We start from the raw sequence: 18,375 nt of genomic DNA, 5'->3' as shown, positions 1-18,375 counted from the left end.
TTAGAAGTCTGTGAATTCCTTCCCTGTTCTGATGAACACTATTTCCTTGGGACTGATAGAAATCTCAATTTGTCAAATGCTGATATTTAACAAACAAAAGCCTAGACATTCTGCCGGAGAGGAAATGCCAGTTTTATAAGTCTCCCAGCCCTTAAGGAATAGTCTCAAACTTAGTCCTCCTGTAGACCAAAGAAACATTTTTTAAATATTAACTTCCAAGCTTGCTGGGGTTCAGGGAACTCACATAACTTCTAGGTCGGTGACAGGGAAATTCTGCTACATATTTAATGTTGGGAGAGTTTAACTGTGTTGCATTGCTTGTATTTGTTTCTAGGAAAAATTGAGGTGACCTGGTTTGTTGCCCAGTGCTATCATGAATAGAATGTTCTGTCAGGGAGTTGAAGGACTCCTCTTTCCAGCTTTACCCCTGAATTGTTGCATAATCTAGTGCTAGACATTTAATATCTTGGTCTTTGTTTTCCCATCTATAAAATGGGCGAATAGCTGTTTTGTCTTTTTAGCTGAGCTGCCTTTCACACTTATTATGATAAACAAATAAGTAAAAAGCTTCTAAAAACCAGAAAGGAAAGAGCAAGAATGGAGATATATTTCTCCAAAGTATCCTAAATGTAATCAAAGTACTCCATGCAGAAATATGTTTCCACATGATTTCACAGATGCTTTTTCTATACCCTTGTTAACTCAGAAAAGAATGGCAGAAAGAGAGAGAAAAAAATTCCCCGCTGAGTGGAACAGAAATGGCTAAAATTTATGTTAAACACACACATACACACATAGTGTGTATGTATGTATGTGTGTGTGTGTATATATATATATATATATATATATATATATATATATATATATATGAAACACCAAGTCACAGATTGAGGGTATATGCAACAAACAATTTTTAGTGCACTTTTTCAGATTAGAAGGACACTCATATCAAAAGAAAAAAGAGGGCTTCCCTGGTGGCGCAGTGGTTAAGAATACACCTGCCAATGCAGGGGACACGGGTTTGAGCCCTGGTCCAGGAAGATCCCATATGCCATGGAGCAACTAAGCCCACGCGCCACAGCTACTGACCCTGTGCTCTAGAGCCCGAGAGCCACAACTACTGAGTCCGCGTGCCACAACTACTGAACCCTGAGTGCCTAGAGCCCGTGCTCTGCAACAAGAGAAGCCACCACAATGAGAAGCCCACGCACCACAACGAAGAGTAGCCCCCACTCACTGCAACTAGAGAAAGCCCACACGCAGCAACGAAGACTCAATGCAGCCAAAAATAAATAAATAATTAATTAAAAACAAAAAGAAAGAAAAAAGAGCATGAAAGAAAACTCACAACATAAGAAATATAAATGCCAACAAACAGGAGAAAAAGTGTTCTGCTTTACCAGTAATCAATGAAATGTAAAAGAGAAGGATATAGCTCTTCATTTCGCAAGTTGGCTAAGAACTTTTCTTCATGATAATGAAGTACTGGTAAAGGCACAAGGAACAGACTTGACACAGACACGTGTACAGTGGTTCAGCTTTTCTTGGGACTAGTTTGTCACCATGTAGCAAAAGCCTTTTAAAACTACTTATACTTTTTGACTGAATAGTTTTACTTCTAGGATTTTATCCTAAGAAGATAACCAGAGATAAGCTCAAAAAGTGTAATATTTAAGGATAATTACTTATGAGTTGTCTATAATGATGAAAACTTGTGAACAATTTAAAATAACCAACAGGAATAGAGAACTAAATAAATGACGTATGTCAATGGCCATTTTATGGAGCCGTTAAAAAACCATATTACTGAAGATACTAAAGGAAATTATTTTTTTTAGTACCAATATCTTAAGAGAAAAAAACAATGTAGATAGTGTGACCCAAATTGTGTTTAAATAGATACATATACACGCTCACATACATAAACACAAATAAATCATACATAAGTATTTTAAGAAAGCTTATCTGTGGGTGATGGGATTTATGGGAGATTTTTATTTTCTTATAACATTTTTACAATTTTTTTTCCAGATTTTACTCTTGTAGCTCATAGGAAAACCCATAAAGGTAAACAGTTTTTCAGGAAAGGGACAAAGCCCCTAACCATTTCAGTCAAGGCCCTATGGTTGGCTCTGGCTGGGGGATCATTAGAGTTCCAAGTCTGTCTGCAGGTTTATAAACCCTGTTGCTAATTATTTAGATCCTCCCACAGTTGTCAGGCCCTGAGGACTGATACAGACTAACTAAATGCCCAGGAGATTAACTAGTAAGCCAGAGCTCTCTGTATTAGTTTCTGAAGGAGAATATTCATGACTCGAGAACAAACGTGGGTTCTTTATTTACTGAGCGTCTTCGCTGTACCAGGCACTCTTTCTAAAGTGGAGAGCCCTGGGCTTCCCTGGTGGTGCAGTGGTTGAGAATCTGCCTGCCAATGCAGGGGACACGGGTTCGAGCCCTGGTCTGGGAAGATCCCACATGCCGCGGAGCAGCTAGGCCCGTGAGCCACAACTACTGAGCCTGCGCGTCTGGAGCCTGTGCTCTGCAACAAGAGAGGCCACGATAGTGAAAGGCCCGCACACCGCGATGAAGAATGGCCCCCCACTCGCCGCAACTACAGAGAGCCCTCGCACAGAAACGAAGACCCAACACAGCCATAAATAAATAAATAAATAAATAAAATTTAAAAAAATAATAATAATAATGTAAAGTGGAGAACCCTGTCAAGGTCCAGATACTACCACAGGGAGTTGCCTGGTGAGAACAGAGTCAAGCACTGGGGTCAGGGTTTTTGAAAAGAAGTATTTCTAGCTAACTGTGGCAGCTTCTCTGCGCTGGAGCGATCTTTCTCTGCCACCAGAATGAAGATGAGTCACCGTGAATCAGGGTTCCCTCTTGTGTTCGAAACACAGGTTGTCAAACTCTTCTTCCCCAATTCACTTTTTTCGTCCTAGACTTCTTTCAGTTTATAGCTGTCATAACAACTACACTGCTGACCCACATTCCTCACAGGCTCCAGCACTGGTGTTTCCTGATTTACTTCCCTCCATGGATTAATTTAATTGAGGCTGCCCTCTTTCTAGGGGCTGTAGGGTGTGGGGAGCGTGCAGGGAGCAGGCAGGCCGACTCCACCCAGCCACACTGTACAGTAAGCTCTCGGGCGGGCCCGCCCTCTGGGGAGCTGATCCCAGGAGTGCCCTGTGGACCTCTCTGTCTCAGAAGCCGGCCCTCTTAAGCTTTGTCCCTAGATCTGGAGATTGTACTTTGACCTTAGATGTTAATATCTATTATCTTTGCACATGGCTTTGAGACCTCTACCCCTGGATATTTTCTGCTCCTGCAGACAGTAATGTGTTTTGAAATACTAGTCTAGCCGGCTGATTATTAGAGATGTAGTAACCAGATGCCATATGAGAAGCAAGTTTAAATTATTAAGAAAGATTGTTAACAGTGGTCAGAGAACTTCTAACGGGAGGAATAATCTGTAAAATCAGCGACAAATTTTTAAGAGTAACATATGCTTATTGTAGCACATTCAACTGTACAGAAGTATTTATAGTAAAAAGTGAAAACCCCACCTGCTTCTCCAAGCCCATCTGTTCCCACAAGTGATGTTAATCCTAGAATGTTTTACACTCTCACCACCCCCACACACACATACATGCGTACAGTTTTGTGTGTCTGTCTGTGGGATTGTGTTACTGATATCTTTTAATAGGATTGTAGTATATGTCCTCTTCTGCAATTTGCTCTATTCACTTAACAATTTAATCCACAGATCTAGACTACTAGGATTCAAATCCCAACTTTTCCACTCACTGACTGCCTCTCTGAACCTCAGTTTCTTCTTCAATAAAATGGGGATAATAATGGCATCTTCTTCATGGGGTTTATGTAAGGAGTAAATAAGGTAAGTACTTAACGAATGCATAAAACAGGGCCTGGTGTATTACACACACACTGAGTGTGTGCTAGTAGTAGTAACAGTACTGTAGTAACAATAGTACTACTAGTAGCATCATCTCAGTCTTTTCAAAGGCTACCTAGCATTTCATTATACAGGTGGATTGAAATTTTTTTATACTATTCCTCTAGCGATGGCTCCTCGATTTTACTTACCCCAAGACTTCCCCCTGCGATTGAACTCAGGTTTATAAAGTTAGTGCCCTGCTCTGGGCAAGACCTCAGTTCTGGTGACTGAATTACAGATGCAGCCAGCTCTGGGGTTCGGGAATATCGGGTGAGAGGTAGAAAGTGGGGTCTGAGATGTGACTGGCAGGTTTATGTACCCTCCCGTTCCCAGCAAATCGCCATCGCTCGGGAGGGCGACCTGCTGACCAAGGAGCGGCTGTGCTGCGGCCTGTCTATGTTCGAGGTCATCCTGACCCGCATCCGGAGCTACCTGCAGGACCCCATCTGGCGGGGCCCCCCGCCCACCAACGGCGTCATGCACGTCGACGAGTGCGTGGAGTTCCACCGGCTGTGGAGTGCCATGCAGTTCGTCTACTGCATCCCCGTGGGGACCAACGAGTTCACGGCTGAGTGAGTAGCCCCAGGGGAGGCGGGGTCGCCCCCCCAACCTGTTCATCTCCCACCCGAAGAGCCATCAGGCAGCCCGAGCTCAGCCAGAAAGGAGGGCAGGGGCGGGGTTGTCCGACAGCGGTTTGTTGAGCACGTGCTTTACATCGGTCAGGGTTCTAGGTGCTGGACATGCATCTGTGCAGAGCAGAAGTAGACAGTTCCTGGTATGTGGGGTTGACAGGGCCAAGAGAAGACTAGAAAATAGATATCAGGTGCATCGAATGAGGTCCCTTGGCAGCGAGGGCAGGAAGGACAACAGATGCCCATGAAGAGAGACAAGTGGATTATAGGAGTTTAATTCACAGACAACAGCTGAGCTGGAACACTGCTTAGGATTCAGCTCTTAGAGGGGAGAAGGGGACCCCACAGGCAAGGCTCCAAGTAGATGAAGACAGACATGGAGTGTGTGCGCCTTGGGGCTTTGGACCTCTCAGGGCCCGTCTTCACGGGAGTAGAAGCTGGGCCGATGGAAGGGGCAGGGGGGGAACCCTGGTGAGGGCTTGGTATTAAGACCTCACTGCCCACTCACCGCCCACCCCAGCAGAGCTCCAGGGGTCGTAGAGCAGAGACGGGCTCCCCTGGCAGAAGGTGGGCCCCACCTTGCTCCTGAGGCCTCTGCTGCTAAAAAACAGGGGCGCCTTTGAGAGGAACCCAGTCCTGTTTGCAGAGAAGACAGAAGCAGAGCCCCTTCTCCTGTCACCCACCCAGCGACGCAGCAAGAGCAGAGTGGTGAAGAGGGCAGACAAGGCCTGCCCTCCAGGAGCCAGGAGCTCTGGAGGAAACACACACGGGGGCCAGAGAGGCCTCCCCGAGAGAGTGGTGCTGGGAGTGGGATGGGAAGGCTGTTTCCAGAGCAGCTGCACTTTCCGCAACAGCGGTGGGGAAGCTGGGAAACCCTCCCAGTGGGCTGCGCTGCGTTCAAGGACGAGCGATCCAGCCAAGAGATGCCCCACGGCCTCCCAGATTGCCCAGGTTGCTGTTGAGAGTTGGGGGCGTGCAGGCTGAGCTTCACCAGACCCAAGAGGACTCGCAGCCCCCCACACCAGCAGCATCTGTTCATGCTCCCATCGTGTCCCTCCCCCAGCCCCAGTCCATGCCCTCTCCGCCTACACTGGCCAGTTGGTCTCCTGGTTTGAAACCACCCTTCCCCTCACAGGTGTTCCTCTGGTTCCTTTCCAGAGCCAAGACAGAGCTTCATCAGAATTCTAAGTGGCTACATAAATCTCAAAGGCTGGTTGGATTTTTTTTCTTGCAAATTTGTCTTCTTCAAAGCTGACTTTTCTTACATTAGTGGGGCGACAGACGGACACCTCTTTATGGCTAGCAGGGCTTATAATATGACCACAGTCCCAGGAACAAATGAGTCCACACTCACGGCTTCCCTTGTACCCATTCTACAGATTAAGAGAATTGGCCCAGAGATGAGCCAGCTCACTAGCTGTACTGCTGGTCCAAGATGAGGGTCCCTTCCCCCTCTGTGTCCTGCTTCTCACTCCAGCTGCTTCCTCTCCCGCTCCCAGGCAGTGTTTTGGAGATGGCCTGAACTGGGCTGGCTGCTCCGTCATCGTCCTGCTGGGCCAGCAGCGTCGCTTCGACCTGTTCGACTTCTGTTACCACCTGCTGAAAGTACAGAGGCAGGACGGGAAGGATGAAATCATTAAGAATGTGGTAAGCAGCTCGTGGCTGGGTCCTGGGAGTTGGGGCCAGGCCTGGCAAGCAGGCCTTTCATCGGCAGAGGAGAGTGAGCTGCTTACGGAGGCCAGCTCCCCACACCGCAGGTAGGTACAGAGACATTCAGCAGCTGGTGACCTTCTCGTAAGAAAGCCGTGAGTCACTGGCTCGTAGCCCACTGGGATGAATCACGTCACCCCGCAGGGCAGGGCCAGCCTCCAGACCTGAAACACACCTTCCCTGTGCCAGTCAGACTCTGCTAATGCTGCTTCGTCATCTGCACAAACTCTGACTGACTGAACACGAAAGTTGTGCAGCCACGGGGATGTGATGAGCGCTGTCATGTGTGGGGTAGGCAAGGCTGTTGCGGGAGCATCAAGAAGGGCTGTCTAAACCAGGCTGAGGGGCTGGGTGGGGGCCTCAGAAGGCTCCCCCTAGAGGCGATGCTTGGGCAAAGTCCAGAATGACCGGCTGCAAATAGCCAGGCAGACAATGGGGTGCAGGATGGGGAGGGTGTTCTAGGCAGAGGGAGCAGCTAGAGCAAAGGCACAGAGGCGTGAGATGTATGGCTGGAGCAGAGGGTGGTCTGCAGCACCAGCTGAGAGGAAAAAGAGGCAGGAGCCGCCTCAGAACGTTTTTTTTTTTTTGCTTTGAGGTAGAACATACGTAACATAAAATTTGCTGTTTTAGCTATCTTTAACTGTCTACTGCATTAAATTCACTCACCTTGTTATGCAACCGTCACCACCTCCATCTTCAGAACTTTTCATCTTCCCCAGCTGAAACTCTGTGCCTAGGAAACAGTAACTCCCCATTCTCCCTCCCCCCAGCCTCTGGTAACCACCCTTCCACTTTCTTTCTCTGTGAGTTTGACTGCTCTAGCGGTACCTCGTATAAGTGGAGTTCTCACTCAGCATAATGTGTTCAAGGCTCACCATGTTGTAGCATGTGTCAGAATTTCCTTCCTTTAAAGGCTGAATAATATTCCATTGTATGTATACACCGCGTTTTGTTTATCCATTCATCTGTCGATGGACACTTGAGTTGCTCCCGCATTTTGGCTGTTGTGAATCATGCTGCTGTGATCATGAGTGTACAAATAACTGTTCAAGACCCTGCTTTCATTGCTTTTGGGTATATACCTAAAATTGGAATTGCTGGATCATGTGGTAATTCTGTTTTTAATTTTTTGAGGACCACCATACTGTTTTCCATTGTGACCACACCATTTTACATTCCCACCAGCAATGCACAAGAGTTCCAATTTCTGTATATCCTCCCCAGCACTTGTTATTTTCTGTGTATCTTTGGAAATAGCCATTTTAATCTGTGTGAAGTGGTATCTCATTGTGGTTTTGATTCACATTTCCTTAGCAATTAGTGATATTAGCATCTTTTCATGTGCTTATTGGCTATTTGTTTATCTTCTTTGGAGAAATGTCTATTCAGGTGTTTTGCTTGCTTTTTAATGGGGTCATTTGGCTTGTTTTTTTGTTTTTTTTCTGCTGTTATTTAATTGCTGGTGTTCTTTCTATATTCTGGATATTAATCCCTTATCAGATATATGATTTGAAAATGTTTTCTTTCATTCTTTGGATCGCCTTTTCACTCTGTTGATAGTGTCCTTTAATGCAAATAAGTTTTTAATTTTGATGTATTCCAATTTATTATTTATTACCTGTGCTTTGGTGTCATATCCAAGAAATCATTGCCAAACTCAATGTCATAATGCTTTTCCTTTGTTTTCTTCTAAGAGTTTTGTAGTTTTCACTCTCATGTTTAGGTCTTTAATCCATTTTGAGCTAATATTTTGTATATGGTGTAAAGTAAGAATCCAACTTCTTCTGCGTGTGGATATCCAGTTTTCCTAGCACCGTCTGTTGAGAGGACCATTCTTTTTCCATTGAATGTTGTGGGCACCCTTGTCAGAAATCATTTGACCATATATGAAAGGGTTTATATCTGGGCTCTCTGTTCCATTGGTCCATATGTCTGTCTTCATGCTGGAACCACACTATTTTGATTACTGCAGCTTTGTGGTAAGTTTTGAAACTCAAAGCGTTTTATGGTCAAGTTCACATTTCACTGTCAAGCTCTGGGCACCCATAGAAGGCCTTTAAGCAAGAGAGTGGCATGATCATTGAAGCATCAGGACCCCGGACCCCACCCTCAACTGAATTCTTCCCTTTCTCTTGATTTCTCTGTCCCCTCCTCCCATCCCTAACCTGCACATCCCCTGTCCTTCTGCAGCCCCTGAAGAAGATGGCAGACAGGATCAGGAAGTACCAGATCTTGAACAATGAGGTTTTTGCCATCCTGAACAAGTACATGAAGTCCGTGGAGACGGACAGCTCCACCGTGGAGCATGTGCGCTGCTTCCAGCCACCCATCCACCAGTCCCTGGCCACCACCTGCTAGGCGGAAGGTCCTGCAAACCCTCGACCTGGAGGAGAAGAAGCAGGAGAGAGAAAGCCACAGCCAGCCTGCAACAGGGTCCGACTGGACAGTGTGTGGGATGGACCTAGAAGCAAACAAGAATCTCCCCAAACACATCTGCACCTCCTGAGGGCTGGGCCTGTGCATGCTCTCCCACGACATCTCCATGGTGGTTTCTCCATAGTGTAAATGAAAAAAAAAAAAGAAAAGAAAAGAAACAGGGCAGTATATGCTTTTTTCTTTTTTATTTTTTTTCCCTCAGCTGTGTTAAGAGCCCTAGTTTTACCCTTTCTCCATCTCGTGGTCTCCTCCATCTGTGGCTGCTTCCCAAGACCTCCTCCTCAGATGGCGACCTCCAACCCAATGCCACGTGCCACCCCAGGACCGAAGTCTTAGAGATGGAGGAAAGAGTGTGGTGATGCCCCAAGATGCCAGCCTGGCCACACGTCCACTTCCTAGCATCTTCACCTCCTCTGGCTCCCTCCCTCCACTTCCCAAGAGGGCATCTTCTTCTGCTCTGGACGCCAGGGATTCTACCACCAAGAGTACTCCCGGACCAGGCGCTGAGAGCCATGGTGAATGGGAGATGAGGTTCCTGGTATCGGTACCATGGTAGATGGTATTGTGGTGTTGCCTTTGACCTTCCATGGACTCCCAAAACCACATCCTGACTCCCCTCTCAGGGCACTCCTAGAGGGAATTCAGAAATGCATTCACAACTGGAATGGGTGAGTAGAATTGGGGTAAGAAGATGGTCAGGACCGCTATGTAGAAGCAGTATTTATGAACACAGCCAGGGATTCCATAGTCCGAAACAGAAAGCTATTAGACCATCTCATCAGCTTGATGGTGAGAGGGTCCTTTATTCATTGAGCAAATGCTTAGTGAGCACCAAGTTGCACAGGGTAATGGACACTGGGGCTACAGCTTTGAACAGGCCAGGCATGCACTGCCCACAGCATTAGCCAGCGACCAAATTAGGGGCCACTTCTTGGCACAGAATCTCTCATCAAGGAAAACTGTCACAAGAAAGAAAATATTAAAGGGTTATTTTAATAGAAGTCAGAAACATCTTGGGGTCAAGGAGGTAAGGAATATAAATAATACTTGTCAACGAGCTTTTAATACCAAAATATACCCCAAAGAGGAATCCTGTTCTAGTGAATCAGAACTTTTGTTGTCCTAGAAGCTGAAAGATTCCGGAGACATTTTATCTTTGGCTGTCAACTTCCTTGATGTTCCTTAACTTAGATTTTGAGGTATGGGGTATATCTCACAGGGACGTGTCTACTTCCGTTTCCCTGACTGAACCAAAATTCCCTGCAGAATCTCCTACCAAGCATGGGGAAACTGTTTAGAAGGACGGAAGCCTTTGGGAAGTGAATTTCTCATTGCAGAGCACCTCATCATCAAAGGGAATCTGTGACCCTGAGCTTGTAAGAACATATAAAGTGAGACAGCGGATATTTCTCCCCCGGCCCAGGAAGGAAAAGAAAGAGAGAAAATAGAACAGTAATGATCTGCTCCCTCAGGGCAGATGAATGGAAATGGTTTCCATTAACCACATGGCCCACTTCAACCCCATGACAAGAGCAAAGAAGTGTCCATAGCAAGAGGTTTGTTTTACCCACTCATGCTCACCAGGGAGGAGAGAGGTGGGGCTCGCCAAAATATGGTCCAAAGGCCACATACATCAGGACCTCCTGAGATTAGCACGTTTAATGCAGATTCCTGGGCCCCATCTCACACCCATTAATTCTACATCTCTGGGAGCAGGGTCAAGAAATCTGCACTTGCCACAAGCTGGATTGTTCTGTTGCACATGAAAATCTGAGGACCACTGCTATAGAGGCCCCCTGCACTGCTACCCTTGGGCTTTGAGCTCCCTCTGAGCCATGAAAGAAAATATTTGTTGGGAAGGAAAGTGAGTCAAGGTGGAAGCTGTCAGATCCTCCTGTCTGGAGCTGCCACTTCCTATTCTGATGTCTCATTTTTTTCTTCTTGATGACCATAGATGTATCCCAAAGGCAAAAGTGAGGCATTACACCACATGGGAGAACCACCAGGTAAAACTCACCTTCAAAACCCACATAAAATTTCTAAGCTCCAGAGCCTTCCGAGTCTTCATTCCTGTCTGGGAACAGTAGCTGGCTCACTCTTTCAGATTAAGTCTGGCTATTAAGTCCTGGAGATCATTCTAAATCCTTGACCATTGCTTTGCGGAGATTTGGATCACCTGTTGGATGAGATTGCTATTTCAACAGCCCACCCCTCCCACCCTGCATTCATAGCCCTGAATTTGACCCTCTGGGCAGAATCCCATTATCCTCAAGAGATTTGATCCCAGTAAATTGAGGTCTTCACCTTTAGGAGAGACGATTTATTTCCCTGGCTCACCAGCAGCATTGATTTACGAACACCGAAAGGGTTTAATATTCTTTCCTTCCTGGTGTTACTGCCCACCCCCACTTTTGATTTTTTGTGTATCTAAGAACCAGGAAAAATAAAATCTTAGGTTTTAAAAGGTTAAAAAAAATTCTGTTTCAGAAACTGTCAAATGTACCATATTTGTATTAAGAGTTGTTGGGGATTTTTGTACAATGAATTTACATTTATTTATGGTGACATATTTACGCTTGTGATCAAATAATGATGTTAAATTCTTAAATCATATTTGCTATGCAGCTGAAGATGATATTTTGCTTTGTATTTTGGGGTACCTGTGTTGAGTTGATAAACATTTCCATCTCCATTAAAACTGCTTCCAAACTAGTGAAATGAGCATCTTGTCTTGATTCTGGGTCATATTCTAGTCGTCGTTGATCTGTGGAAGGCCACATGAAAACTGATGACTAAGGATACAACCTGAAAGAGAATGGAGGAAGATAAAGATAAAGAAGATAAAGACATTGCACCCTAAACTAATGGCTTGTTTTCCTTTCTCGCTGGGGGAATTAAATCTTTACAAATTGACTTGCACTGGGCAAGATATCGGAGATGGTTCCTGAGCCTAGGGGTTTCATAGTCTGACAGTGTAACTCTACAAACTAGATCCCTAGTTTTGTTTTTTGGGTTTTTTGTTGTTGTTGTTGTTTGTTTTTTATTTTTGTAATTGAAGTATAGTTGATTTACAATGTGTTAGTTTTAGGTGTACAGCAAAGTGATTCAGTTATACATATGTATCCTTTTTCAGATTCTTTTCCATTATAGAGTATTACAAGGTATTGAATATAGTTCCCTGTGCTATACAGGTGTTTGTTATTTTTCTGTTTTATATATAGTAGTGTGTATCTGTTAATCCCAAACTCCTAATTTATCCCTTCCTCCCTCCCCCCATTGGTAATCATAAATTTGTTTTCTATGTCTATGAGTCTGTTTCTGTTTTGTAAATAAGTTCATTTGTATCTTTTTTTTACATTTCACATATAAGTGAAATCATGTGATACTTGTCTTTCTCTGTCTGACTTACTTCACTTAGTATGAAAATATCTTGGTTCATCCATGTTGCTGCAAATTGCACTATTTTGTTCTTTTTATGGTTGAGTAATATTCCATTTTGTGTGTGTGTGTGTGTGTGTGTGTGTGTGTGTGTGTGTGTGTGTGGTGAGCCTAGGGTTGGCCAAAAAGTTCATCTGGGTTTTTCCATCAGATCATATGAAAAACCCAGACGAACTTTTTGGCCAACCCAATATATATACACACACATATATAATATCTTCTTTATCCATTCATCTGTTGATGGACATTTAGGTTGCTTCCATGTCTTGGCGATTATAAATAGTGCTGCTGTGAACATTGGGGTGCATGTTTCTTTTCGAATTAGAGTTTTTGTCTTTTCCAGATATATGCCCAGAAGTGGGATTGCTGGATCATATGGTAACTCTATTTTTAGTTTTTTAAGGAACCTCCATACTGTTTTCCTTATTGGCTGCACCAATTTACATTTCCACCAACAGCGTAGGAGGGTTCCTTTCTCTCCACATCCTTGCCAACATGTTATTTGTGTTCTTTTTGATGATAACCATTCTGACAGGTGTGAGGTGATAGCTCATCGTGGTTTTGATTTGCATTTCCCTGATGATTAGCGATATTGAGCATCTTTTCATGTGCCTGTTGGTCATCTGCATGTCCTCTTTGGTAAAATGTCTATTCAGTTCTTCTGCCCATTTTTTAATTGGGTTGTTTGTTTTTTTGATGTTCAGTTGTATGAGCTGTTTATGTATGTTGGATATTAACCCCTTATCAGTCATATCATTTGCAAATATCTTCTCCCATTCAGTACGTCGTCTTTTTGTTTTGTCGATGATTTCCTTTGCTGTGCAAAAGCTTTTACGTTTAATTAGGTCCCATTTGTCTACTTTTGGTTTTGTTCCTTTTGCTTTAGGAGACAGATCCAAAAAAAATATTGCTGCGATTTATGTCAAAGAGTGTTCTGCCTATGTTTTCCTCTAGCAGTTTATCAGTCTTACATTTAGGTCTTTAATCCATTTTGAGTTTATGTCTGTATATGGTGTTAGAGAATGTTCTAACTTCATCGTTTTACCTGTAGCTGTCCGGTTTTCTCAGTACCACTTACTGAAGAGACTGTCTTTTCTCCATTGTATATTCTTGCCTCCTTTGTCATAGATGAACTGACCATAAGTGCATGGGTTTATTTCTGGGCTTTCTATCCTGTTCCATATATACCATTTATCAGTATATCCCTAGTTTTAAGAGGAAGCATGGGAACTAATATTTAATGAGGCCTAATGTGTGTGGGCACCACGCTAAATCCCATTCATCCATCCATTCCTTTGAATCAACCACCATCACTTTTTGTGTTATATCCCACCTTTGACAAAGGGGCTATACAGTGTGTTTATTTTCACACAGTTACTAAGTGAAAGCTGGAATATGAACCCAGTTCCAAAGGATGGGCTTTTGCTGTTACACTATAGTAAATTGATCAGCCAGTCTGGACCCCAAAACTAGACTTAGGAATTTGATTACTGGACTTTTGGGGGGCTTTGGGTCAGTAAGATTGAGCTAAGCCTGGTATTAGGAGAGACCCAGCATAGTGGCAAGGAAGTTCCCAGGCTGAAGGCACCTGGAGACCTCTCACACTCATCGGAAAGGATGGCAGTAGAAGATCACTAGAAGGATATGTTTAAGACCAGCACCAGTGCTTGGAGCCTCCTATGTTACACAGCGCCTGCTTTCCTGAAGACTGCCAACAGAGATGAGTTCTAGGGCATTAGTGGCCCCCACTGCTGCAGCCTGGGAAGTCCTCAAATCTCTTGGGGCCTCAGGTTCCTCATCTTCAAGGTGGACAGAATAATCCAAGGTCCCTTCAAGCTCTGGTTTCCCAATTCTAGGTCATTTCCTACTGGTGTACCTTGAGGAGCCTGACTACTTCACAAACTCAAAATCTTTCTCAGCCATGTGTCACCACCTCAAAGGGTTCTCATCATTAGGGCTGGTATATTTGATCTAGTGCCATTGAGCACTATTAATCTGGAGAGACGCACAGTGAAAAGAAGATTCCATGTTCAAATAAATTTGGGGAATGCATCATGCTCTCTCCCCTCTTGAAGATCAGCAGTGCTCTGAGGAGTCCTGCAGAGCTTAATCAGCCTGGATTATCACCACATCTCCCAGATGGCTATGACCTCGGACACTCCTTTCTCTGCATCACTAATGATTCTCTCATGAAACATTCTTTGAAAACTATTGGACTCAGGGTGTGGAAATCCATGTTAAGATAGTTTTTAAAATTCCCACAGGAGAAGAACCACTTACACATGGGCAGTCATGACCCTTGGGCACAATTAGGGAAGCAGGGACTTGGCAAAGTACTGAAGGAATTCAGGTGGAAAGAGGAAGCATTTTCATGATGGAAGAGCATAGGGTAGCTGAGTGGATTCACTTGCTAGGGTTGCCATAACGAAATAACCACAGACCAGGTGGCTGAAACAACAGAAATTTATTTTCTTACCATTCTGGAGGCTACAAGTCCAAGATCAAGATGTCAGCAGGTTTAGTTTCTTCTAAGATCTCTCTCCTTGGCTTACAGATGGCTGTCTTCTCCCTGTGTCTTTACATGGTCTTTCCTCTGTGTCTGTGTCATAATTTCCTAAGGACACCAGTTACATTGGATTGGGGCGCATTTATATGACCTCCTTTTACCTTAATTTCCTCATTAAAGACTCTATCTCTAAATAGAATCCCATTCTGAGGTACTGGAGTTTAGGGCTTAAACATATGAGTTGAGTTGGGAGAGAAATTCAACCCGTAACAATGGAGAAGAGAATAGATCTGGGAAAGGTGCTGTGTCTGGGGCCCTGGACTGTTTGAAGGCTGGGATGCCATTGCTTGAGAAACACTTCTTGAATGCTCACTATTTTCAAGCCTTCAAATAGAGGCTTGTAGGAAGAGAAAAGAGGGCTAGCCTACGATTTGGCTTTTTTTTTTTTTAATAAATTTATTTATTTGTTTACTTATTTATTTATTTATTTATGGCCATGTTATTTATTTATTTATGGCTGCGTTGGGTCTTCGTTGCTGTGCACAGGCTTTCTTTTAGTTGCGGCGAGCAGGGGCTACTCTTTGCTGTGGTGCACGGGCTTCGCATTGCAGTGGCTTCTCGTTGTGGAGCACGGGCTCTCGGCGCACAGGCTACAGTAGTTGTGGCTCGCGGGCTCAAGAGTGCAGGCTCAGTAGTTGTGATGCACGGGCTTAGTTGCTCCACGGCATGTGGGATCTTCCCAGACTAGGGCTCAAACCTGTGTCCCCTGCATTGGCAGGCGGATTCTTAACCACTGTGCCACCAGGGAAGTCCCCGATTTGGCATTTTTAGCTGAAAACCCATGAACGTTTTTTTGTGCCTCATCCAGCACATAGTTTGAATTTGTGACTAGGAAACTTGGTTACAGGTGTGCCTCTAATGTCAGTTTTTTTGGGAACAAAAAAGATCGTGTACAATATTTTATTGAGCTGTTCAAAGATAGAACATTTGATGAAACACATATCAGATTTTTCATTAAAACCACTTTTACACACTTGATGAAATTGCTGACAAGATACTGTTAAAGTAATTAGATTTAGTTTAGACAAGGTAAAAAAAATGCACTAAAAGAGTTCAGTAAAATCACAGAAGTCCTCAAAGAGTGAGCTGTGGTCTTGGGGGGAAATAAAATTAACTTTGAATTTACAGTCACTATACACTCACTGTGAACTATTGCTTACTATTATTAACATTACAAAAAATCAAGGGCGTCTAAATTTGTCTAAGAGGATCAAAACATATTTTGATAAATTTTAGAGAAACTGGCTTTCCCAAATGAAAATGCATGTGAAATATGCAACAGAAATGGCCTTCCAATGAAATATAAAGATACACAAACAATGAAACAAAAATATTTTGCATGACTAGGAAGAAGATGATTCACATACAAATAATTCCAAACTAACCTGTTAACAAACTACTTTTGGGCCATTATAGGTCAAAGTATCATCTTGATTGAGGGAGGTCGGAACAAATTGAGCCGTGTACTGCTTTTAGGGAGGTTTTCTCATAATATTCCAGAACTGAAAGATTTGAAAGAACAATTCAGGAAATACTGTACCCTCTAGATACTGCTTTAAAAGGCAATGAAAACTGTAATGTAAGGGATTATTTATATAATAAGTTTATTTAGTAAAATGTGAATGTTGTGTAATATTTTCTGTAATAATAATTATACATGACCCCAAGAGTAGTTGAACGTGTATAAAATGCATAGTTCGTTTCTGAATCTAAGTGTTGCTTTAAAAACCTTATTGATAATTTCAAGTGCTACCACTTATCAGAACAGAATTTCTTCATATTGAAATCAATTTTAAAACTCTTGAGTTTTAATGACTCAAGGAAGGTTGTCTAATTTGACATTACTGACAATTGAATACAAATTATATAAAAATCTTGATGATAGAGAGTAGATTTTAAGTGTTCTTACCACACCCACCCACCCAAAAAAGGTAACTATGTGAGGTAATGGATGTGTTAATTAACTTGATTGTGATGATCATTTCACAGTACATTCGTATATCAAAACATCATTTTGTACACCTTGAATATGTAAAATTTTATTTTCAGTTGTACCTCAGTAAAGGCAGGAGCAGAGGGAATCTTTTTTTTTTAATTGAAGTATAGTTGATTAACAATACTATATTAGTTTCAGGTTTACAGCATAGTGATTCAGTATTTTTACATTATACTCCATTAAAAGTTGTTACAAGTTAATGGCTATAATTCCCTGTGCTATACAATATATCCTTGTTGCTTATGTATTTTATACATAGTAGTTTATATGTCTTAATCCCATACCCTATTTTGCCCTTCCTTGCTTCCTTCTCCCCATTGGTAACTACCCTTTTTTTTTTTCTGTATCTGTGGGTCTGTTTCTGTTTTGCTATGTACATTTGTTTGTTTTCATTACTAGATTCCACATATAAGTGATATCATACAGTGTTTGTCTTTCTCTGTCTGACTTACTTCACTAAGCATAATATTCTATCTATAGGTCTATCCACGTTGCTGGAAATGGCAGAATTTCGTTCTTTTTTATGGCTGAGTAATGGTCCATTGTATATATGTACCACATCTTTATCCATTCATCTGTTGATGGACACTTGTGTTCCTTCCATAATCTTGGCTATTGTAAATAGTGCTGCTGTGAACGTTGGGGTGCATGTATCTTTTCGAATTAATGTTTTCATTTTTTTCTGGATATATACCCAGAAATGGAATTGCTGGTAGTTCTATTTTCAGTTTTTTGAGGAACCTGCATACTATTTTCTGTAGTGGCTGCACCAATGTACATTCCCACCTACAATGTACAAGGGTTCCCTTTTCTCCACATCCTCACCAACATTTGTTATTTGTAGACTTTTTGATGATAGCCATTCTGACAGGTGTGAGGTGATATCTCACTGTGGTTTTGATTTGCATTTCTCTAATAATTATTGATGTTGAGCATCTTTTAATGTGCCTGTTAGCCACCTGTTATGTCTTCTTTGGAAACATGTCTATTCAGGTCTTCTGCTCATTTTTTGATTGGGTTATTTGTTTGTTTATATTGAGTTGTATGAGTTGTTTATATATTTTGGATATTAACCCCTTGTCGGTCATATTGTTTGCAGATATTTTCTGTGTTCCATAGGTTGTCTTTTCGTTTTGTCAATAGTTTTATGTGCTGTACAAAAGCTTTTAAGTTTAATTAGGCCCCATTTATTTATTTTTGCTTTTGTTTCTTTTGCCTTAGGGGGCTGATCCAAAAAGATACTGCTACAATTTATGTCAAAGAGTGTTCTGCCTATGTTCTCTTCTAGGAGGTTTTATGGTTTCAGGTTGTAAATATATATATTTAGATCTTTAATCCATTTAGAGTTTATTTTTGTATATGGTGTGAGGAAATGTTCTAATCTCATTGTTTTACATGGAATTGTCCAGTTTTCCCAGCACCACTTATTGAAGAGACTGTCTTTTCTCCATTGTGTATTCTTACCTCCTTTGTTTAGATTAATTGACCATAGGTGCGTGGGTGTGGGAATCTTGATTATAAAAACATAATAATGTTAAAATGAAGGCAAGAAAAATAAATTTTATAGAATAAATACATATTAACTTATGAATTATATCTCTCTTTATTTTAGCCAAGCCAAAATCACTGC

At 42.6% G+C, this 18,375-nt stretch overlaps 1 protein-coding gene across 1 annotated transcript in view; it reads left to right on the top strand.

The window, feature by feature from the left end:
- The window catches only part of CYFIP2 (cytoplasmic FMR1 interacting protein 2), a 128,441-nt gene extending 116,984 nt beyond the window's left edge, over positions 1-11,457 (top strand). Inside the window, exons 30-32 of the mRNA XM_082453968.1 lie at positions 4,301-4,539; positions 6,099-6,246; positions 8,500-11,457. Of these exons, the coding sequence (XP_082310094.1) occupies positions 4,301-4,539; positions 6,099-6,246; positions 8,500-8,667 (555 nt within the window). The 3' untranslated portion in view covers positions 8,668-11,457. The remainder of the gene's footprint in view (positions 1-4,300; positions 4,540-6,098; positions 6,247-8,499) is intronic.
- The last annotated feature ends 6,918 nt before the right edge of the window (positions 11,458-18,375 follow it).

The sequence above is a fragment of the Balaenoptera physalus genome (genome assembly GCF_965194825.1).
Source record: "Balaenoptera physalus genome assembly, chromosome: 3".
Classification (NCBI taxonomy): Eukaryota; Metazoa; Chordata; class Mammalia; order Artiodactyla; family Balaenopteridae; genus Balaenoptera; species Balaenoptera physalus.
Note: the sequence above shows the minus strand (reverse complement) of the source record. Positions and strands in the feature narration are given on the sequence as shown.